At 41.0% G+C, this 24,735-nt stretch overlaps 2 protein-coding genes across 9 annotated transcripts in view; both read right to left on the bottom strand.

The window, feature by feature from the left end:
• LOC127663079 (long-chain-fatty-acid--CoA ligase 4-like) overlaps nucleotides 1-24,735 on the bottom strand; it is a 188,958-nt gene that overhangs the window by 30,320 nt on the left and 133,903 nt on the right. The gene's annotated exons all lie outside the window — the stretch shown is intronic.
• LOC127663077 (probable E3 ubiquitin-protein ligase MID2) overlaps nucleotides 14,697-24,735 on the bottom strand; it is a 185,485-nt gene continuing 175,446 nt past the window's right edge. For 7 of the 8 annotated variants that reach the window (XM_052154498.1, XM_052154497.1, XM_052154493.1 and 4 more), the window contains 2 exons: nucleotides 24,352-24,559; nucleotides 14,697-17,939 (listed from right to left, as the gene is read on the bottom strand). In XM_052154498.1, coding sequence (XP_052010458.1) covers nucleotides 17,537-17,939; nucleotides 24,352-24,559 — 611 coding nt within the window. In that variant the 3' untranslated portion in view covers nucleotides 14,697-17,536. Of the gene's footprint in view, nucleotides 17,940-24,347; nucleotides 24,560-24,735 lie in introns of those variants that run through there. The other variant, XM_052154501.1, reaches the window with a different exon arrangement.

Raw genomic sequence — 24,735 nt, 5'->3', positions numbered from 1 at the left:
ATCAAGTCGTTTGAGCATTTATTAATACAATATACAAATAAGTTGTATATGTTAACATTAGGTAATGCATTATGAACTAACATGAAGTAACATTGGAATATGGTCTGGTGGTGGCGTAGTGGGCTAAAGCACGTAACTGTTAATCAGAAGGTTGCTGGTTCGATCCCCACGGCCACCACCATTGTGTCCTTGAGCAAGGCACTTAACTACAGGTTGCTCTGTGGGGATTGTCCCTGTAATAAATGCACTGTAAGTCGCTTTGGATAAAAGCATCTGCCAAATGTATAATGTAAATAGTATTTAGAAGTTAGCATTAACCTTAATTAATAATTGCTGTAAAAAAATATTGTTCATTGTTAGGTCATGATTAAGTAATAAATAGAGCCTTACTGTAAAGCGTTACCAATTAGAGTATTATAATAAACATTTTATAAAATTGTTCAAAGGCAGAGAAATAAAGAAATGTGTTTAGCAATGAATTAACAGCTGTTGAAGCTCATTTAACCCACCCACTGCCTGACTTCACTTTGCGTAAATGTGTTCACATTTGCTATGTAGTCTACTGTCCAAAATTATTAATGTTGACAACTTATACATCTGTATAATTTGTCAGCATTATCAAAAAAATATTTTCACTAGACTCGTGGGTGGTTTAAATGAGCTTCAACAGCTGTTAATTCTTAGCAAAGTACATTTGGGGTACTTACAGTAATGAGCTTTGTTTGCATACAATATCACTGATCTTCAAAAACCTAGTGTCATTTTTTTTTTCTTCTAGGTCATGTTATATTCTTGCTTTGTCTGGGACTTGGGTGGGCGAGGGAGCAGACTACATTCTTATAGTAACTGACAAACACTTTCATAGCCAAATATATTAAGGAGAGCGCTCTTTAACAATCATGATATACCAAAAAGAAAGGAAGTGCTCCGGAGAGAATGAGAGAAAACTCAGGCAAACATGTTTCCACCGACCTTTAATAGACAGCACATGTCTTGCCCACATCGGTGTGAGATATCTCTGCCAGATGTAGATTTCCTTACAGCTCCTCACACGTGTGTTCCATTCAAAGCAGGTTGTTTTAATTTGAAACAATTCTGATTTTCTTATCGGAGAATATATATATACATATATAGGTTCCAGCAGCAATACTGAACATCTCCATACCTTGGGTCAAGCCATAACCCACTTAGCTAGATTCATTCCAGACCGTAGGAAGTAAATACAAATGGAAAACATCAAAAACTGCATGCGAGATGTATCAGAGCAAAGAAGTTTTGTCTCCCTTCCAAGCAGAGAATACTACAAACAATAAAAACCTCCAGACTGACTTTAATCAGTGCTCCATTCTTTATGTCAGAGCTCTGAAATATTGATGATCCATTGTTCCAGATGAAACAAGCTGACAGGGGACCACAATGGGCATTAGAGAAGTGAGGTGGAAGATTGTGACAGTAGCATGCACTCTAACCTGCTCAGACTGCCTCTCTCGGGATGGCACAGATCACAAATCACATCTCCCTGTGAAGAGCAGCCCTATTCTAAACTAACACCAGAGGGACTAAAAGCAGTGCTGAAAATCACATAGAACTCATCAACCATAGGCTGTACATGAAAGTAAATTGCTTTATCCAGTGGAAGAGTAAAAGCCACATGTGCAGGAAAGGTTGATGGCACTTTACCTGATCTTGCCAATTTGAGCTGATGGTAGGATAAAAATACCAAAGACAACAGTTGTCTGAATGGCTTATGTCAGGTTTTTACTACACGTATATAACCATGAATCTACAGCACAGATTTATTCTAGACTTCAGTTGGGTCTTCAGAGGTTCAGGGAGCTACTACTTTGAAGAACCATATGCTTCAATAAAATTTTACTCAACCCGTTTAAAAGCTTGATTTTAGAGCTCAGAGAATTAATGACCCCATGAAATTAGCTTTCTGAGGTTTTTAGTTCATGTCTGTTAGCTTTGTGGACATAGAGTATTTATGCTAGGTTGTTTCTAAAAGCAAACTTTAAGCAGATATATTTGCATTCAAAATGTAATCTTTATCTTCCAAGAAAACTGAACAAAAATATTAATGACTCTTCTTGCACTCACAGGTGTAATCCAAAAAATGTTGTCTTATAAAATGCTCTCTAAACGCTCTCCTGCTAAAATGATCTGACTCTGACCAGGGCCGCAATAAGATAAATTGGGGCCAATGGGCTCACCGTTCCGCGGGGGCCCACCTGTCAGTCATCCAACGTTGGGAGTTTGAGGATCTGGAGTGTTATTCTATGAACAAGAGCTACACAGATGGCTTTCACTGTTGCATACCATCTCTGTGTATTTATCAGCATCTCCAGCTGAACGTTTATATGCGCTCCTAATGTGAACGTAAATAGGGTGGTTGATGCCACAAATGGGACTCCCTTGGGAGTTGTGGGCCCCATGTAAGGCTGTGCATTAATGCACACCTGCCTCTGACTAGCAAAAGCATGTGGGAAATCATGGTTCATGACTATTACAAAAACTAAAGGCTATTGGATATTTCATAAAAGTGTAAGAGCCCTTCGATATGTCCCGCCTTACTGAAAATTCCTGTTTTAATAGAAAATACATCAACAATGAAAATCAAAATGTGCTCATCAAGCCATTTCATGGGATCTTGAAAGGGATAGTTTACCAAAAAATGGTATTCTCTTATCGTTTACCCTCATGCCATCCCAGATGTGTGTGACTTTCTTTCGTCAGCAGAGCAAAAAAATGTTTTGGATATATATCTCAGCACTGCAGGGTCATTCAATACAAGTGAATGATGATCAGACATTTGTAACTCCAAAAATCACATAAAGGAAACATAAAAGTAAAAATCCATATGACTCCAGTGTTCAAATAGGTGTGGGTGAGAAACAGAATAATATTTATGTCCTTTTTCAGATGTGAAAGTGAAACTAAACAGGCACCATGTGACTTTCAGATGTAAAAGTGAAAGTTGAGATTTAGGGTAAAAAAAGGACTTAAATATTGTTCTGTTTCTCACACATACATATTATTTTGAGTCTTATGATTTACTTCTATGTTTCCATTATGTGATGTTTGGAGCAACAAAGGTCTGATCACCATTCACTTGTTGTCAATACATTCGCAATGACAGAGTGTAAAGATACTTCTAAAATCTTAGTTTGTGTTGTGCTGAAGAACGAAAGTCTTACACATCTGTGGATGGCATGAGGGTGAGTAAATGATGAGAGAATATTTACATTTTTAGTGAACTATCCCTTTAAATAATGTGACCGCTCTCTGTCAAAAGAGAAAAGAAAATGTAAAATAGAACGTTTCCAAAGTGCTCAACAGAAACTGTGAGTGTATAGAGAACAAGGGTCACATTTTCCCTTGCTTCTTCACCCTGTATGCCACTTTAATCAGAAATGATGTGAGCAGGTCTAAAACAATTACATTTTAGAAAGCGGTGTCATGGCACATAATTTCACTTTATTACCTGACATGAAGGAGACCTTGAGGTGTGAGTCTCGGTTCTGCACCCTCCCAGTCTTCAAGTTGCAGTGGAGCTGTTTAAAAAGAGCTATTGTAGATGTAAATGATCAGTGTCAACAGAGTGCACTTTATGGAGTTTTGTAGTGTGCTCTTGGGCAGATTATTCAACGACAAGAGGAGAAAGGGGTTTACAAACCATTCAGATATAAGCTGAAACTGACAGAATGTAATTTTCAACTTCATGTAATTGATTTCAGAGTGTAGAGCACTGACACGCCTATAATGTGGTAAGATCTCCCATGCATTGGTTTTTGTGGATATTATCATTGAAATAATAATAGACATTTACATCAATACATTTTTTTGGGAGTCCAATAATACTCACACAGTATTGTGATATTAAAGAAAAGTGTCCCAATCTGCTACTGTGGTTGCTGCTTAGTCCATCTTCCTCTCATAGGAGCTGAATCCTGGACCATGTCTCACAAAAAAGGATGCAGAGAGAGAAGAACAATTTGGATGTCTCAAAATTGTAGCGCTTTTACAAAAATAATGCAGCTTTGCAGTATTATGACAGTTCTCTATTACAGTTAAATGCTGTAATGTCATTAGACATAAATGTAGACATATCTGAGCCACAGACTTCACACCTATGAAAGACGAATCTAAACGGATCTTCATCCAGCTTTAAAGACCAAAGAGCTCAGACTGACAATAATCTCTGTGAATCAGTAAGGTCTCTACCAAAGTGCTTTTTCTGTTGAGATTCAATATATTTTAGATGAAGACAAACATAACATTAATCCATGGAAAGCATCAATTGCTTTACTTCCTTGTTGGTTATTCTTCAGTTCCTAGCACACATTACCCCACAAACCACTTCATATCACATACATGTTATAGCAGTATGAAGAGGTAAATTAATACTCCGTTTTCTCAGTGGGTGGTAGAGGTATTGCAAGGAATTTGGAACAGATATCATTGGGGAAGTCCAAGTCATGTGCAAACAGCAGAGATGAGGAAGATAAACAATCATGTCTAAATGGAAGATCTGCAGAAGGAGCTTGATGAACAACTATACTTTCCTTTCCAAGAGTACGAGATTGCTATCTAGGAATGTGCTATTAACTACCATTTTGCTGTGACCAGAAACAAGCAATAAATGACTTTTAAATTTTTTTAATTTATGAATCTATGTAAGAATATGCTTTAGGTGGATACTGACATTTTAGTACACTGCAGAAAAAAAAAAAATCCTCTAGAAGGCAAATAAAGTTCATATTGTCATGTTTAATTTGCTATTATTGAGAAATAATAGGGTGATGATGACAGACATATTTAATGTGCCAGGGCGTGAATGCTCATAACCTTTTTTTAGCCAGACCTCACAAGTAGGCCTTTTCTCGCATAATTATCACAAGAAGGGAGGCAGACAGACACTTTTAACAAATAACCTTTTACACTGTCATCCATGCAGACATCCATACACTATTATAATCTCCACAAATTCAGCCTTTAAAAGCCATTTCAGCTGTTAATGGCAGAAGCAAAAGTAAAGAGATGAATGCAAACAATCTCATAGTACTGTGTCTGAGATTCTGCTTGCCATTGCCAGATTGATGTGATGCGATTAGATCATGCTACTAACAATCTAATTAGTCAACTTCTTGAGTACTTAGACCAGAGAAGTCTGCATGTCTTGATTTTGTGGTGGAAGCTAGTCAATTAGAGTTGTTTGCTTCAGCTAATTGTGAATGTCATGAGAGATCTTGTCCTTTAGAGAGTGCACAGGCCAACATCAGGAGGCTGGGAAATAAGTTTGGCCTTGTTTGGTGGAAAGAACATGTCATCTCCATGGCATGAGCTCAGGTCAAACTCTTTTTTCTATACCATTTTTTCCTTCTTCAAACAATCTTTAATCTTTCAATTGCCACAAAAAGAGATTAATCGAAATCTGTGAGGGTATTTCAGAATGGAGTAGGAAGAATGATGGCTTGGAATAAAACTAGCCTATAATGGAGGCATCCTAAAATACAAATTAAAGCTTAAAGCATGGTAGTTCTCTTATTAAGGAAAAGTTTAATGGGGCAATGCAGCACTTGTTCAATAAGTATTTAGAGTGGTTCTTTTGAGGGCTTTTTGAGAGAAATTAATTAAACTGATACAATCTAATAGAGCTCAACAGTCTCGTTCGAGCAGTAAAAATCCTATTAATTTCTTCCATAGATTAATTGATTTTCAACGCTAACATATAAACCTTTAGAAGACAGACCTACAGTGAGCTCTGAGGTTGTTTATCAATGGTATATGCTTCTGTTGAAGCTATTTGTCTGCGTTATTTCCACTCCATTGTTTAAAAATACTTTAATAGCGGAATTCCTATTGAACAACTACATTATCCATGGTACAGCAGAGAAAGCTTCCCCAATAAGAGAACTGCGGCCAACAAAGCCAGCGAAATAAGACTGTAAGTGACGGCTTACTCCCACGATGCAACCTAAATCAACAACCTAAAATCAAAAGTTGTTATATTTCCATAGATTTATATTCAATAACGTCATTCACAATGCTTCATGGGATTGTACTCCATAGGACCCAGATGGCTGAAAAAGTGGATGGGCACTGTTGCGCTCTATTGCATTGAATCAGAGGTCAGAAACTTACTTCTTCGGCACTAGTAGATTTTTTTTAACTTGTTTTGACTATAAAACTCAGTATAGTAAGACAAAATATACATGTTAAAAATACATTCTCTGAAAAAACTAAATATATTTAAAGCAAGGTAAATCAAATTGATCTTGTTTGAAGGATTTTTTAGGGGATATTTTTACAGGAAAACAAAACAAAAATTATTATCAAGAATACTATTTTTGCCCTAATATCAAATGTCTTACTAGAAAAAAATGTATTATGATCCAACGTGAATTTTCTTGATAGCCTGGTAATGTGCATGTAAATTGGCTAGAAATAGCATTAAAGCTTAGCATAAAGCTGACAAATTACACAAGGTTTATTTATTTTTCTTTTGCTCCAAACTCACTTCAAACTTACTTCTCTGTCTGCTCGTATTAATGTAACACATCATAAGAAAGTGTTTCACCGCTGTTCAAATGCACTTTGGATTACATCATTTATACGTATAAATGTTTTCCATCTGAAAGGACTAAATATTAAATGAAAATAATGACAATAAAATGCAAAGTAATATCTTCAGTAATCAATATACTTTTTGAATGTAACTGTATTCTAATTACCAATGATGTAAATTGTAACTGTAGTGGAATACAGTTACTTATGTATTTTAAATACGTAATCCCGTTACATGTATTACGTTACTCCCAAACCCTGTATATATATGTATGTATAATGTATATAAATATATACTGTATATGTATGTACAGATATACAGTAACGGTCATGCAATCACATCGATAATGGCTATAAACTGTATAAATTTAGTCAATTTTCACATCACATAATCATCTGATATAATGGCAGGGCAGTTATCTGTACATAGTGTGTGAAATAAAAAAATATTTGCATGTTAAATTTACATTATATTTTCATACCTCTAAGGGTTTACAACTTTAGGTTCATACTACAGTACACATACATTCACCTAAGGTGCAATGAAAATAAAATAAATGGATTAAGACATGTGTTACAGACAATGTATCTTAGTATGGGGATTATCTCCAGGTCATTTTGCTTATTTTTAGATTATTATAGAACAAAATAACAGTACATTCAACTTGACATAGTTCCTCAGAAGTTGCAGGGAGTCAATGAAAAAACTGCATAAGCTATTGAGGAAAATAAATGAAAGCTACGGTAAATATTCTTCCTATTAAGGTTGAATCAGGAAAAATAGGTTGTGAGGGGGTGGGTGTACAATGAATTAATTTATACAGGGAATTCAGTTCCCATTCAAACATATCGACATGTTACTACCGAATTATACAGTACAATGACATTGACCCCATGCTCCCATCAAATGTTTTTTTGCATCAGTTCAAGTGTGTGTTTTGTCAGCAGATTCACAGACCTAGGTTTGTGTACTGAATTGGAACCAGGAAGTGATCATGCTCACATAATCAATGATGAGTACCATTTGGAGATTCCATTTTCAATCTAAGATTACATTTTTACTCCAGTGACAGCTGGGTTTAGGGTTGGGTTTTGGGGTAAAGTTAATAAAATATGCATTCCTCTTCACCGTATTACATCATCAACAACTAAAACCAACTCGATTTAGTCACCCCTCTGTGGATATTTCACCCAGAAACTGGAGATCACTTGTGCCCTCATATTTTAAAATACTTCCTGCTTCGACCACTGGGGGCAGTATTTAGAATTTCAGTGGGCACAGACCAACTATAGCTGAAGAATTTTCGACCAACAGTCGCCAAATTCACAATGAGATTAGTCTGTTCCAACTTGTTACATTTATTTTAAGGAAAATGCCGTTCAACAGGATCCACCTCTACATGTATTAAACAATTCCTGTTTTTCAGAGCACTCAGAGCACATGCCCCGTGACTCCTCAGCTAGGGTCCCTCTAATGAATCTCTAATGAATTTCCACCATTGACAGCAAACCTATTATCTACCTGTTACATGGTGCAATAAATACAATATAAAAACCCTTCCCTCTGAATCTTACACAGAAAGTTATATCCTGTTAAAAGAAAGCCATGACAAAATATTTATTAGTAATTTCAAAATTGATTTAAGGAGGTAACACATTTAAACGCAACCCACTAGCAAAAAAAGTTCCAATATGCATCATAGTATTGCTGTATTTTTGGACATGGTACCATGGTAATACCCTGTTATTTGGACATGACCTTGTGGTGAACTTGCATTTCCTCTCAAGTACGGCATTTTAAGTTTCACATCATAGTAGTTTTCTTTGAATTATCTTGGTGTACCATGTAAATATCACGGTAAATGAATGTGAAAAACATTCAGTGCTATGGTATACTGTATTTCAAATTACCATGGTATAACCATCTGATTCCATAATATTACCATTATACTCCCAATGCACTTTTTTGTAAGTAGTCTATTAGCTATTTGTTCAACTGAAAGTTTTCTAAAAGCTTCTCTCTCCTTAAGACAGAGCAAAATATTTTGAGAGTAATCCCACTGAGGTGTGACATTTCATATAAAGTACTGAAGAAGAAATAACAAGCTCATTGTAAAGGGCATTCAAATACCACAAACGTTCCCCCTACTGAGCCAGTTCCAAACTTTTACCCACCATGCTCCTCTGAGACAATTGTCACAAACTGTTTCACGGTTCACTCCAGAGAGAACTGTGGCACAGTGCACCGACACGATAGCCTGGTGCAGAGCAACTGAAGCCTGAGGAAGACAACAGTATCCTGCTTCAGCTGAGTCCTCTGAGGAGCAGAAACCTGTGCTTAAGTCTCACACGAAGGACAACAGCAGCCTCCAGCTGTAAGCTAGCATTAGCACCCACTACATCAAGCACCTACGGTTGATCAATGACTAGAGTTTTACAACTCTTCTATAGTCCCTGACCAAACCAAACCACTTACCCAAAAGATACAAGCACTAATCAGCAATGAACACTGGTAAACTCTGATTTCTAAATGGCCTGGAAAGTGGGGCATAGCGGTAATAAGCTTCACGCCCGTCAAGCTGATTTTTCCAGAAAAGCTTTCAATCCCTTGACAGTTTCTAAACAGAGGTCTAGAAGCAAGTCAAAGTTGATCATCCTGTTTATTGTGAGCGGCTGAACTAATTTGGTAAACACTGCACCCCGAATAAATCTGTAGTTAATCTTTCTTATCCACGTGAAAGGATGATTTCATTAAATATCAAAGGGTAGACAAAACCAGAGAGGACAGAGGAAAATCAGCTCCAGCAGGATGAAGAGGTATTTTTGGAGAGGTGTTTACATAGAACACATGCTCCTGCTTCAAAATGCTCAGGTGCACTTTCCTAAACAAATTTCATTTATTAATTAGATGACATTCAAATTACCATTGCTTTCACCCAAGAGATCACATCTCGAAGGTTAAGGCTATCCACATGCATCTGTACAGCATGTATTTCCCCCTACTGCTCTCAGGAATTATTTTTGGATAATTCACTCAAATAGTGTTGTCTAAGCAGACATAATAATTAAAATATATAATTGAAATAGAGACGGTTAAGCTGCAGTGGTCTAATCATTTAGACAATGATAAATTCAAAGCAGAGAATATGCGATAGACTTCCTAATCAAAGCAGTTTACATAAAAAAAAAAATTGTTTTCATCAATTCTGCACCTACTATACCAAGACATAAACAAATACATTGATAAAAATGAACTAATGGGTCATGATTGGGCCAAGACAGGGGGTTAGTGTGGTTAGCGCAACCGTTAGCCCCTGAGAAGCTGTAGCTACCCCATTTGAGGCAAAAATCCTCTCCAACTTCTCTTCTGAAACCACCTGGGCTGTGTTTCCCAAAAGCAATGTAAGCCTAAGTAGATCGCAGAAACCATTGCTGTCAATGGTCTCTACGATCAATTTAAGCTTGCAGTGCTTTTGGGAAACGTAGCCCTGGTCAATACGAAGCAGAACATTCTGGCAGAGGAATAAGTCACATACTAGTTAAGGCTGTATTGTATAGGTGAACCAAACTGATCACTTGCGGAGGGTCACATATTAAGAAAGGGCTAGAATAAGCAAACAAACACCCTGATATAAAATATAATCCAAATCCAGCATAAATCTGTTAGATCTCTATGACCAAACCTCAGTTCCTAGTGTAGAGATGTTGACGAAATGCAGGCTCATTACTCCTTTTCAGACACTGCCATAAAACCCTGACACTCAGGGATACTTGGATGGCTGGTGTGATCGATGGCTCCTTATGAGATTAATGTTGATCGAGTCCAGGAAAGTAATGATCTACTGGCTGCTTAGATCCTCATTGCCTTGGATTTGGGCGATGCACCATCAGTCAATTGGCTGGGTGCTATGTCTCTGGCCCAGTGTGTAATTTCCAATAGACAGTTAGGCTACACCTCCTTTGCTCCTCAAAGTATGATACATTTCAACTTGCAGACTGGATTGGAAAGATATAGCATTTATATGTTGTGAAAAAATTTGATCAATAATACATGAAAAAAAATTGTACATTGACTACAGTGAATATTGAATCTAGATTTTGTCTTGATTTATTGTGGACAGCAATAACATGGGCTGTTTAATTAAAGGTGAAGTGCAAAACAAGTATCACCAAACTAAATTGGAAAAAATAAAAAAACTCCCTGTGTAACAAACCAGACTGCGAGGCAGATGTAGGATCCATATGCAAATTTAATAGAGTGATCAAGCTGGCAAAAGTAAAAACCAGAAAACAGTCCAGCAATGCAGACAAATTCAAAAGAAGAACACAGAGGCAAATTCCAAAATAAACAGGCACAGGTCAAAAACCCAAACAGGAATAAACGCTCAGAATTGCAGACTAAGAAAGAACTGGCAAGACTTTGCACAGAGTGGTAGAACCCCAGGGCTTAAATACACAGATAATGAGCAATAATGAACAGGTGTGAGAGATAATGTGGGAGGCAAAGCCTGATGGGAGTTGTATTCCAGTGAGGAATCAGTATTCATGGGATGAGGATCGTGTGAACTGGCTAGGAGAAGAGACAGCAGAGGATGTGACATCCTGATAGCACATGTACATCACCCAGGACAGACATCTATTTGATGTGTGTGATAACATCTGGAAGATGTAGTTTTTATGTTTGCTCATCTGCTAAATGTCTACAAGACATAATCAATAAGACATTAATCAATAAGACATTAAGCAGATGTGTTTGAGATGTTTACGATTTCTAAATCTAAATCTATAAACATTCCAATGTTCATAAATCTGTAAATTTTTTAGCAGATGTTAATCAGTGTGATGCTTTCCAGATAAACGGTTTTAAAAAGACATCCAGAGATGTACGTGTGCGTTCTGGGCAAACACTTGGCCATCTTACATTGGTCAATTTTTGCACATTTATTAAAAAACTCTTATTTGGGTAGCAGCTGGTGTGTGGAGCAGAGGAGAGCTGGTGAGGGTGGTATCATTTTTTGTGGAACAGATGGAACTAAAGTGGGCTATTTCTGAAATGTTACAAAGGTGTCAGTGTCATAAGGTAGATGCAGCTGTCGCAGTTGTTTATAACCCATCAGCCATAGCCCGATGGGCTTTACTGCTCATTACAGTCAGCTGTGCCCAATTCTGAAATGTCCAGTACTCCACTGAGTAATACTGCTGGGGGAATACCTTACGCAATGAGAAAATGCTGTCGGATTTAACAGAAGTTGGTGAATTAAGTGATTACAGAGAGTGCATGGTCATGAGAGCGAGGATATTTCTGAGATACTTCAGGGTAATCTCAATCCCTAAGTATTCAAGTGTAATATTTACACATACATTTTTGTATTATTATATAGACATGGAAAAGTACAATATCAGCATATTGACCGCATTTAAAATGTAAAGCCTTTTACATATCTCCAACTTTAGAAACAGACAAATCTTTTAAAACTGGTCAGAAACATATTTTTAACATATTTTAGAATTTTACCAAACTTTTTTAACTAATCTCTCTAATTTTCCAAGTATTATAAAAACAAATCAACAAATGTAGTCCATGAATACAACGTTCTATGAACTTCAAAGGATTCGGGTTTCATACACATTGGTACATCTCTAATGTTGTTCATTTGTAAAAGGGTTTATGTTTAATAAATTGTTAAAGTTTATGCCACTTTAAGTATGAATACCTACAAATAGTAGTTAGATGTTGTCTATTTTTGTATTGTGCTACGATGCTATGACTAAATGTGGTCTACTGAAGTGTCTCTCTTTATCTGTAGAATTGAAATGCCATTTCAGGGTCATTGAAAGACCTTTTGACCCTAATTATATAATGACAACACTTGAGTTTGGCATGAATTAATCCTGACAAAGTGCCATAGTGACATATATTTTTGAATGACCGGTTTTAGCTTCGCTAAAATGCATTTTCAGGCTAATTAAAATGTTGTTTTACATCACATTAAAAGACAAGGTGACAAATGATTTAACAAGTTGTTCTGGATCCTCTAATTACTTGTGTAATTAAGATTGTAATTAGAAGGTGTTCTACTGCAGACTAGGTGATGAAGCTAAGTGGAAATTAACATTAGCTACATTTAGCTATTTGCAATCAGTTACACATAAGACTGCTCGTTATCAAAGCCTCAAAACAGTATGATCGACAAGACTTGCTGAAGCTTTGATGTAAGAGGAACTTTAAATTCTCAACTTTTCATAAGTGTGTGAAATTCCTATCCAGTTCAAAGTGCTCATTGTAATTTCCATCAGACCATATCTACCCTAGAACCCTAACATCTATTAAAGACAGATAGAGAGCTGCACCACAATAAAAATGCAGTATGTCTAGAGCAGGAGTGTGAGGTGGAATTCTCTGGGTTTTATTTTTTTAGTCCAATTCCATTTTCATTTGACGTTTACATGGTTTCCGGGCTGAAGGCAAATGGAACAGCATACTTACATTGGGTACTATCAAAAAGCAACCAATACTATAATATTTTTTTTCAATGTACTATTTATTAAAACCAAGTAATATTAAAGTCTGATAAAGTTTTTATGCATTTTGTTTGATTATTTTACAAATTGCTTTCAAAATAATAATTGCAATAATCCAGTAGCATGCATGTTTCATGTATGCATGAAGCATATGCTACAAGGGTTAGCATGGTTTTGCATATCTCAGAAAAACATAATTTCCCTAACAGACTAAACAGGACATCTTGGTGTATTCAAAGAATGAATCCTAAACAGAATCTAATGCCTCGTTCAACATGGCGTAAGATTAACCTGAGATCTATTTCTCGATCAATGTGAAGCTAAGCCTGTGCTGCTTGCAGATCTGCTGTGTGTTTCGTTGAATCAGCTTAACAAATCACACGTTCAATGCAACAATTTGGCACATGCCAGCCTGAAGCTTTCATTCCTACATTTTAATCTTTTTTTGCTGACATTCTGATGCATTCACAGTCACCAATACTTGAATATTTCAATTTGAAGCCTTTGTAGATGCATTTGCAAAGCAATTTAAAGTCTTGTGTTGTGGTGTAGCGGAGACAGTGGGGTGAGCTCTCCAAGTTGGTTTGATTTCCATGCTGGCACATGGCGTCTGTGATAAGAGTCCTTACTGCAGAGAGCTGTAATCATACAGCCTCCGCTGTGACTGTACTCGAGCAGGAGTTGGGCGAAAAGCATCGATGACATACTGAAACTGTGTTGCAAGAACCTCAGCTCATTTACGTGTTCAAAAATAGAAAAGTTTTTTGTTCAAAAAAAGGTAATGTTCATCATAATCATTGCATTGACACAAGCAATTCCATTGCATTCTCCTTATGAATATTTCACATTATTCTAATTTCTTTGCCATATTCTGATCAACTATTTAAATGTCCTTACAGTGGCACCAAAATGCATTTGGACCATGACGCCACACTCAGAAATGTAATTAAATAGCATTAGATAATCAAATATCAAACTAAGTGGAATCTGCAAACAAATGATGCCAGAACTAAAAATGTTCTTAGCGATTTTTGCCATTACTGAAAACCAACTGGTTCCAAAGTCATTTTAGTGGATGTCATTTAACCTAAATTTAAAAAAGGTCACCCAGCAGAGTAACCACAGGTGTAGTAATATTAATTTAGAAATATACAGGTGTAGGTTGGATTTTTAAAAATATTTTCTTATCTAGAGATTCTATATTATGCAGGCTTATACTGAAAAAGCTCGTTAAAGTGAGCTTTCTACCATGTATCCTAAGTGCCGGAATCTTCCTTGTGCCAGATATAACAGCTGAGGAACAAAGGCAATGCCCTATTACATGACTGTGGGCACTGGGTGCCATGCCAGTGCAATAGCATTCCTTCTATGTGCTCTTGCCTAACATTTTGGGTATACTAATTTGGCATTACTAACCTCCTCCTACAAGACAATGTTCTATGGAAAACAAAAAATGGGACAAAGATACAACAACACACATTTGGGATCAGACTTTTATTTGGACTCACATAAATAACAATAGTTCATATATATATATATATATATATATATATATATATATATATATATATATATATATATTTGTATTTTATATAATATATATTTCCTTTTATGATTTACATTCTTTTCTTGCTAAATTCTGTCTATTGAAACAATAGTGCTATGTTGATGAACAGCTGCTTGAGCACATAATAAAGACTGAAATATCAAAGTAGAGGATTCATTATTATGTTTTTTTTTTCCAGAAATGTAAAAACAATCACTTGAAATGGAAATGCAATTAGTTAATCAACAATAGTCTTAAATGCAAAGAATATCACTGCAGCTATCTGGAAACCTGATATGCCGTAACAATGTTATATTTCTTGGATGTTTTCCATAAAATTTTTTTATATAAAACAGCAGAGAATATCACAGGAAGTGCTTCAGCCTGGGCCAGATCGTCATGCAGTGACCCAATGAAGTGCACTCAAACAAATTGGATTGAAAATGTCGTCTAGATCAGATATCAAAAACCAATGCGAGAGACTCGTGAGGTTTGCTTTCCAGCTCCTCACCTTCACCGACTTCTGAAAGACTTACAGTTTCATGTTTAGTGACCTGATAAAAAAAAAAAAAAAGCGAATCTCAAACAGATTTGCCAACAGATATTTCATCAATGATAAATGGTAATATTGAAGACTTCCCCTCATACATGCAGGGTTGTAATTTTTTGCCAAAGAGCAAGACCCATCCAGGCCAAGACACATGACAGCGACTGCTGTAGCAGCTAGCCAGTAGTTGGATAGTGACAGCAGAACTAGTGAGTAACTGACTGAGATACAGAGCAATAATGACATAAGGGGAAGTTCTTACACAGGAAAAACTCTTACAATGTGACTGTGCCATATGTCTCCCATATTGATTGCTGTTTCATCAGTGTAGAACTCACTAAAAACGTAAAAAAACTACTGTTCGACTACTGATTTTCTGCCCGAGACCTAGCAAGACCAAAACAAAATGGTTCCAAGATTTAAACCCATCTAAAATTACTTGTAGCATGTAACAGGCTATCCCATTGTAGCTATTCACCACAAACCATTACAAACGGCAGGACACTCAATGCTAAGTAAGGCCTCAGCAAGAGGCTGTTCACACCAAATGTGTTATTGTGTCTACTGCACTATTTTTGAATAGTTTTTCTAAGTAAATATAAATTAGATGGGCATCTTTGACCAATAGGCCAGATCTTGCACAGGCGAGCCACTTCACATCTTGATAATTATTTTCCATTCATTGCGCTACATCAAGCTTTTTTTAATCGCAAGATTGCGTACAGTCTGAACGACCCCGTACTCTTCATAGACGATTGAAGTGTGTCGTTGAGGGCTTATTATTGCTAGATTCTTTAGAGAGTCTATAAAGAGCAAAATGGAAAAGTGGAAAATCAATATTTCTGATTTTTCATGTCTGTAATTGAGGCTGAAAAAAGAGGTTCATCCAATGGAGGGAGTGAGGTAAATGGCTGTTTGTATAACCTTTAGTGTTATGAACAAAGCCTGAACTCTCCTGCTGAACTTTCTTTAGGAGCTCATAAAGAAACAAAAGCCTGTTGAAAACAAAGCATGTGTTGAAAAGAGATGTGTAGGCAAGTGGATGTGATGGTCATGGTAAAATTCTCTGTGCTTTCAATCAGATACATAAAAAGTAACTAAAACAGACCAGTCACTTATATTCAGCAGAGAAAAGAGAGAAACATCACTTATCTGAAGCAATAACTGCCACAGGACAGTGGCATCAGTAGTATTTACTGTACACTTCCCAATCTGTACTGTATATTTACACTGAACCGGCATTCAAATGAATTCAAACCATTTTTTCAAGAAGTATCTCAAGTTTACCATGCTATTGCAAAAATCTCTTGCTACACACTTGATTTTTTTGCCTGAACGAGTACAAGTGATTGTCGTCATCTCAACCCAGCTCTGGGTGTCCTTATTATAGCCCTAAATAAAACACTCAGGAAGATCATGTAAGATTCATAACAGCCATAAATGTTATATTCTTATGGCTGTATAAAATAAATGCACTTGATGGCATAGAATAATTTATGATGCGAGAATGCCGAAATATTTGTTTAGGAAGTTCATTTGTAACTGCAAATGTAAAACCAAGCCAAAAACGTTTTTGTTGCTGATCGTTGATCTTTCTTTTAAATATTTTTGAATGAATGGATCTATGACAAACATCGGCATAATATTCACTGTTGTCTTAAAATTCAGTTTTTGATGGTTTGGTTGAAAACACATAGACGGATAGAATTGTGTGGAACATTAGTAATAATAATATAGCAATTATTACAGATACATGTTAAAAAACACCAGGGGATTTTGTGCCTCATGATTCTCACAAAAACAAAACCAGAAACTGAGATAGTGAGAACAAATCACAGAGGAAATACATATCATGCTATTATCTCATCTAAAGAATCATCTTATTCTCCCTGAATATGAAAAGAGTATATAGACCCATCAGATAATAAATGTAACCCTTAGTAGAAACACCAAATTCACATCCTTTTTTTATCTAATATACTCTACTATATTCTATCCAAAAGGAAGTCCAACCCTGTCTCAAAATTAGCAATCTTTTTAACACAGAGGGACATTAAATTCCAACTCTAAAAAGTGCTTTTAGGGATACATTGACACTGACAAAAAAGTAAACCAACGTATTAGTCATAAATAATTTACAATTTAAACTGTTTTAGTTAAGAGAATTCATAAAAAAGGTCTTGCCGTCATATAACGCTTCTATATGTGACCAAAACTATCGGCAACAACTACACATCCTTAATCCATGCTGCACTTGCAGCTTCACCCCAGCTATGTAAACCTGCCAAACTGGAGGCAGAGGAAGGTTGAGGAACACATCGGGCAAGCCCTGGAAATAATCACTGCCCAATGTCTCAGTGGCAGCTCTTCTTTCCAGACACATAAGGTGATTCCTGTTGGCGACAAATGCCTTCTTGCTGCTCGCTGCAGTCCACAAAGTCTGGCACGGGCAGCCCTGACATGATCATCAATGACTTATTCCAGATCATGAAGGTGGGAGCCACCGGCAACAGGAAGGAAACATCAAAAGTATATATGTGCTGGGAGTTCATGGCGTCGTAGAAGGACAGGGAGTTATTGTCGTAGTCCAGCAGCACCCCCACCCTGCGCAACTGCAGTGACGCCTCCACGAGCGACTCCTTATTGTTGTGCCGCACCAGGAAGTTGTTGTGGCAGCGTGAGAAAACCCAAGACGATGAGTTTTTACCACTCCATTCATTTTTGGGCGCTGACTTGTAGGCCACACCAATAACGTACCTAAAAGGGAAATAGAATTCCATACATGCTTAATCTTAATGGCAATTCTTGTTGAAAAAAAGTATATTACAAACATGTAGTGTTCATAATATTATGTGAAGGGTTTCCACACTTTTTCCACACTTCAAAATCCTGTGATTTTTCCATCTACAAATGAACAATTGTATGGGAGAATATTTTGGAATGTGCAGTTTTTTTTGTCTTATCACTGTGTGCCTTTACATGCAAACCAATATGCTGATATAACTATCAAAGGTAAAGCTACTTACATACAATGTAAAATCAGAGTAATGGCCAAAAAGCTACGTACACCGATTGGTTTTTACTTAACTCTTTATTAACTTTTTTTAGATAAAGGAAAACGAATCGGTTACCTAACGTAACCTCGGTTCTCTCTAGACGAGGGAACGAGTATTGTGTAAGCTAGCTTACGCTACGGGAAAGATTAATCTTTTCTGAGATATTGAAGCCAAAAAATTATCCTTAATTTTGTATCATTTGTCAACGCAGTGCAGCAACTGCAGACCTTGAGCGGGCTAGCTAGCGAGCTCATTGGTTGCTCTGCGGCAACTGCTGCAGCCTATAGACGAACTTGCGTCCAATGAGAGGCGTCCGCGCGCTTACTGCATCAAAGCCCACCAAAATGGGCATGGCTAGAGTGCATATAAGCGTAGTTCATAGGCTGGAACCCTGGTTTTCATTGAATGAGGCGAAAGTCGCTCGTGGCGCGAGCACGGCCGGCTACGCAATACTCGTTCCCTCATCTAGAGAGAACCGAGGTTACGTTAGGTAACCGATTCGTTCTCTTACGAGAGGTTCTCTCGTATTAGCGTCAGCTAGCTTACGCTACGGGAACCCATTGTCAATGCCGTCGCGCCAAGCATCCACTGCATGAGCCCCGGGGTGGGGGACCCGGGGGAGCCCTTGTGAGTGGGGAAATAATATTTGGCCGGCAAGAGTGCGGGCCAGTGTGTGTGTAATACATAAGCACATTGTGGAAAGGGAACGACAGAGCGGCGGTGCCGGTCTGTGTGGAATGAGTCCCATCAGTGCAGCTCACCAGGGGAGCTGTAGCGTATTAAACCGCTAGTAGTTTTGCCTGCCGGGCGGGCACTTCCAGATTGTAAAATCTGACAAAGGTGGAGGGGGAAGCCCAGCCCGCTGCCACACATATGTCGTGAATGGAAATCCCACTGGACCATGCTCACGATGAGGCCATGCCTCTAGTGGAGTGAGCCCTAATGCCCAACGGGCATGGCAGGTCTTTTGACGCATATGCGGCAGCAATAGCGTCCGCTATCCATCTAGACAGTGTCTGTTTCGAGGCGGCGAGACCTTTGGTGCGCCCTCGAACGAAACGAAAAGCTGCTCAGAGCGTCTGAAAGAGGCGGAGCGCGCAGTATACAATCTCAGTGCTCTGACTGGGCAAAGGAGATTGGCGTCGCGTTCAGCTATCGGATGCTGGCAGCGCCGATAGGGAAATGACCTGTGCTCTGAAAGGAGTACCAATCACCTTGGGAACATAGCCGTGTCTAGGCTTTAAAATGACCTTGGAGTCACTTGGTCCAAACTCAAGACACGCAGCGCTGACAGACAGCGCGTGAAGGTCTCCCACACGCTTGACTGATGACAGGGCAGTCAGAAAAACAGTTTTGAGTGAAAGGTATTTCAAATCCACGGATTGAAGCGGTTCGAAAGGGGGACTTTCATAGTTTCGAGAACTATAGAAAGATCCCAGATAGGAACCGATGGGGGCGCGGGGGTTCATCCTTCTAGCTCCCTGAGGAAGCGGATGACCAGCTCGTTTTTCCCAGTGACTGGCCGTGCAGGGGTTCAGCGAACGCCGCGACGGCCACCACATACACTTTGAGCGTGGATGGGGATCTGCCCTTATCCAGCAGCTCTTTGTAAAAACACGAGCAGCGACGACACCCCACATGTCCGTGGGTCCAGGTCTCTGTCGGTGCACCATTTTGAAAACACAGACCATTTTGACGCATAGATTCTTCTCGTGGAAGGGGCTCTAGCGTGTATGATGGTGTTTATTACCCCTTCTGGCAGAGCGATGGGTAGTCGTTGATCACCCACGCGTGCAGCGCCCAGCGCTCTGGGTGGGGATGCCAGATCGTGCCGCGAGCTTGAGAGAGGAGATCTGCTCTCACTGGGATGGGCCACGGCACTGTCAGTGACAGCTGCGTAAGCTCCGGGAACCATGTCTGATTCTCCCAACGCGGGGCTATGAGGAGCACCGAGTGACGCGTTTCCCTGATCCTCTGCATTACCTGTGGCAATAGCGAGACGGGAGGGAAAGCGTAAAGCGGCGGTTGGGCCAGTCCTGGGCCAGCGGCGTCCTCGCTTCGAGAAAAATATTGGGCAGTGAGAGTTCTCTTCTGACGCAAAGAGGTCTATCTCTGCTCTGCCGAATATGCGCCATAACTTCTGGACTGTTTGAGCGTGCAGGGACCATTCCCCTGGGGAATATTGTCTCTGGACAGTCTGTCTGGGCCGTCGTTCAGGTGGCCTGGCACGTCGCGTCGCCCTCAGCGGCGCAGGTGGCACTGGGACCAACTCAGTATGCGTTTCATCAGATGGAAGAGGTTCCTGGATCTGACACCGCCCTGACGGTTTAGGTAGGATACCACAGATCTGTTGTCCGAACGGACCTGGACGTGGTGACCCTGAATGCCCGGGAGACCGCTATCATTTCCAGACAATTTATGTGAAGGAGCGTTTCCTGAACTGACCATAGGCCAAAAAAACCGGAGAGCCCTCGCAGACCGCGCCCCAACTGTGTTGGACGCGTCTGTCGAGATGACTTTTCGGCAAGATACAGCTCCCATCGTCACTCCCTGCTGATACCATTCGGCCACTGTCCAGGGCTGCAGAGCTGAAATACAGGTCTGAGTCACCTTGATCGGCTGGCGGCCTGTGGCCCAAGCCCGGCGAGACGCTGGTGTTTAGCCAATGCTGAAGCGGGCGATGCGCAGTAAACCCAGCTGAAGTACTGCTGCGGCTGAGGCCATGTAACCTAGCAATCTCTGAAATTTTTTCAGAGGCGTGAGGCTGTTCATCTGAAAGGACGCGGCTAGTCGCTGAACACGGCGCAGCTATGTAGATAAGCGAGCCGTCATTGCCACGGAGTCTAGTTCTATTCCAAGGAAGGAAATTGCCTGACTGGGCTGTAGTGAGCTCTTGGTCCAATTGACTGCAAGACCCAAACTGTTCAGATGGCTGAGGAGAACTGTTCTGTGAGACAGAAGCTCCGTATGTGACTGTGCCATAATCAGCCAGTCGTCCAAATAGTTCAGAATTCGCAAGCCCTGACTCCGCAGGGGTGCGAGCGCCGCATCCATGCACTTCGTGAAAGTACGGGTGCTAAAGACAGGCCGAACGGAAGGACGGTGTATTGATAAACCTGGCCGTCGAGGCTGAATCTCAAGAATGGCCTGTGATGGGGATTTATCTGAATCTGAAAATAGGCATCTTTCAGATCGAGAGAGATAAACCAGTCCCCTGGCGCGTATGCGCGAGGAGTTTCCTGATTGTAAGCATTTTGAACGGTCTTTTGCAAGCACCTTGTTCAAAACCCTGAGATCTAATATTGGTCTGAGGCCGCCGTCTTTCTTGGGAACAAGAAATTAACGGCTGTAAAACCCCGACTCGCTCAGCGAAGGCGGCACTTTCTCTATGGCCCTTTTGCACAGAAGGTTTGCTATTTCTGAACGAAGCATACAGGCTGCTTCCGTGTTCACAATAGTTTTGAGCCACGCTCTGAAGCGGGGAGGGCGGCGATCGAACTGTAGCAAATAGCCCTGTTTTATTGTGCTTAACACCCATTTGGATATCCTGGGATAGCTTCCCACGCTTTGAAGCGTAATACTAAAGGGTGAATGGCCAAATCGCCCTGATTGCCGCACACAGCGCGCTGAACAGAATGTGTGAGCGCGCTTACTGTGCTTATGCATGACTGCTCGCAGACAGCAGGGACAGGCTGTTCTGTGAGTGACTTCCCGACTGAGGTGAATGGAGAAAGAGTCACATCTGTTAAGTGATGCGCGAGCATAGTCACAGGCACGGGACTTACATACAGAGAAGTGTTTGCTGGCCGTGTGACAGAGCGGGCAGAGAATGGGCGTGCGCACGTATTAGTGAGCGCGTTTATTGACTCTAACACTCGAGCGGGCTGTGTCCGCTTTATGTGAGTGGGCTCTGATTGGGACACGGGAAGTGTAATGCTTGTGTGTAGAGGTGAACACTGGATTGTGGGCACATTTTCTACACAAGGCTGGTCGTGCGACAGAGCGGTCAGAGAAGGGGCACGCGCACGGATTCGTGGGCGCGTTTATTGACTCTAACACTCGAGCGGGCTGTGTCCGCTTTATGTGAGTGGGCTCTGATAGGAAAACGGGAAGTGTAATGCTTGTGTGTAGGGGTGAACACTGGATTGTGGGCACATTTTCTACACATAAGGCATGTTTGCTCTTTACAAGATTTCTTTGGGTCGCCGTGAAAATGGCGTTTGAGTGCAGGCAAGCTGGCAGTATCACTGGCTTGTTGGCTGCTGAATCCACCACTGCAGTAGCCTGAGAGAAGGGGACTGACAGAGGGCGAAGCTTTGACGGCTGTCCGGCTGCGGCGGGACTGAGCCGTCGTTTTCTCAACAAAGCTAGGAGGACTTCGGTTGCTCAGGTTTCAACGCAATCTTAGGCCGAGGCCCGCGGGTGGGCGGCGGTCTGCGGCGGCTGTCTGAGCGCGATCTAGGGCGGCCGCTCTGTCGACGCTGAAAAGTCTGGCTTTGCTGAGCTGGGCGCTGTGAAGAGGCTCGTGCAGGAGGCTGGTCACGTGGGTGGCCTGCAGAGGAGCTAGCGCGACGAGGCAGAAAGAGATTCATGGCTTGGTTGGCTTTCTGGACTTCCGTGAAACGGTCAACAATGCCACTCACCGCGGAACTGAAGAGACCGGACGGAGAGAGCGGCGCGTTGTCCGTCGCGCTCCTTAGATCTGAAACAGCCTCTGGGTGTCCGCCTTTCTCATCCCATTCTCGAAGGAGGTCCGCTTGGAGGATCTGTAAGACGGCCATGGAATGCAGAGCAGATGCGGCTTGGCCGGCGGCGGCATAGGCGCGGCCAACACAGGCGGAAGTAGTTCTGCAGGCCTAGACGGGAGCACCGGTTTAGACCGCCATCTCGCGGAGGGCGGGCAAAGGTGTGCTGCTACCGAATCCTCTGGATTCCTGGGCCGAGGAGGAGGCTTGGGAGCCTGACCACTCCTCGCTGTCCGAAGCCATGATGGAACAGCAACCCTTATCCTCCGCCTCGTCATCCCAGATGGCAGCAGTGCGGCCGCTCGGCGGCAACTGCGCGTCCCGGGGCGGGGAGGGTGAAAGCGAGACTCGAGGGAGAGGCTCCGGCGAGGCAGTCGCTTCTAACACCGGTTCCGGCAGCCTTTGGGAGCGGGCGTCTTATTGCGCTGGCGAAACGAAAGGCGGCGTGGCGGCTTCGGTTTTGCATGCTTCGAGTCGAGCCCGCAGGGTCGACATCGAAGCTCCTCGCAGAGGTCGCATCCGCCGTCAGCGAGGGCGAGCTCTGCATGTTCCCGTCCCAGGCAGAGAGCGCAGATGAGGTGGCGGTCTCCGGTGCTGAGAGGAGCGCGGCATGAGCCGCAGGAAGTGCGAGGCATCTTTAAAAAGACACTCGATACTCTTTTTGTGAAGTTCGCTGAGGAACTTAGCTTGCTCTAAAAAAGGATACGTCGCCGGATGGCGTAGCTCGCAGGATGGCTGAAGGTGGCGAAGACGGCCGGCTTCTTCGAGCGCTGTCCAAGCTTGCTAGATGCCCCTCGAACGGCGACGCGGCTTCCAGTTCAGAGATGCGAAGAGCTTCGCTGAAGAGATGAAAATCAGGGTTCCAGCCTACGAACTACGCTTATATGCACTCTAGTCATGCCCATTTTGGCGGGCTTTGATGCAGTAAGCGCACGGACGCCTCTCATTGGACGCGAGTTCGCCCAAGTTCGTCTATAGGCTGCAGCAGTTGCCGCAGAGCAACCAATGAGCTCGCTAGCTAGCCCGCTCAAGGTCTGCAGTTGCTGCACTGCGTTGACAAATGATACAAAATTAAGGATAATTTTTTGGCTTCAATATCTCAGAAAAGATGAATCTTTCCCGTAGCGTAAGCTAGCTTACGTAATACGAGAGAACCTCTCGTAAAAGAACCATTTAAGGTTTACATGACCTTACATGTTGTCGCTAATTAGCCATAATTGGTGTAGGACAGTGCATGTATACACTTTCATTTTATACATTTCCATGACTTCAAGGCCTGGAAAACACAATTAAAAAGATTCCCTGTTATTTCCAGGTTTGCCATGATCATGGGAACCATGTATTCAATGCCATCTAAAAATCACTTACCAAGTGGAGGCTCCCAGTAAAACCTCCCAATAATGGCAGCCACTGTCAATGAAGATGTTACCAGCTGCACCATAGGATCCGGTCCCGCTGAAGCGTTCTGGAGTGTGGCTCTTCTTCAGAGAGCTTTCATCTTTCTCCATGGTCAGACAGTCATTAGACAGACGTAGCTTCTTATGGGCCATTTTGGGGTCCAGTTTGAAAGGCTGGCCTGAGGAGCAGAGGTCAAAAAAATCATCACTGAAAACAGAATCAGAAATCAGAAAATTGCATCAATGAGACCCAGTGGAATGAGTTTGGCGAGCTGAATAACTCATTGATCTGTTGGAATTTTGTAATTCATGCAATATGGTCAATATCATTTTGAACTCTTTGGTTTAATTTGGA

This window comes from Xyrauchen texanus, chromosome 23, assembly GCF_025860055.1.
Source record: "Xyrauchen texanus isolate HMW12.3.18 chromosome 23, RBS_HiC_50CHRs, whole genome shotgun sequence".
NCBI classification, from domain to species: Eukaryota; Metazoa; Chordata; class Actinopteri; order Cypriniformes; family Catostomidae; genus Xyrauchen; species Xyrauchen texanus.
Note: the sequence above shows the minus strand (reverse complement) of the source record. Positions and strands in the feature narration are given on the sequence as shown.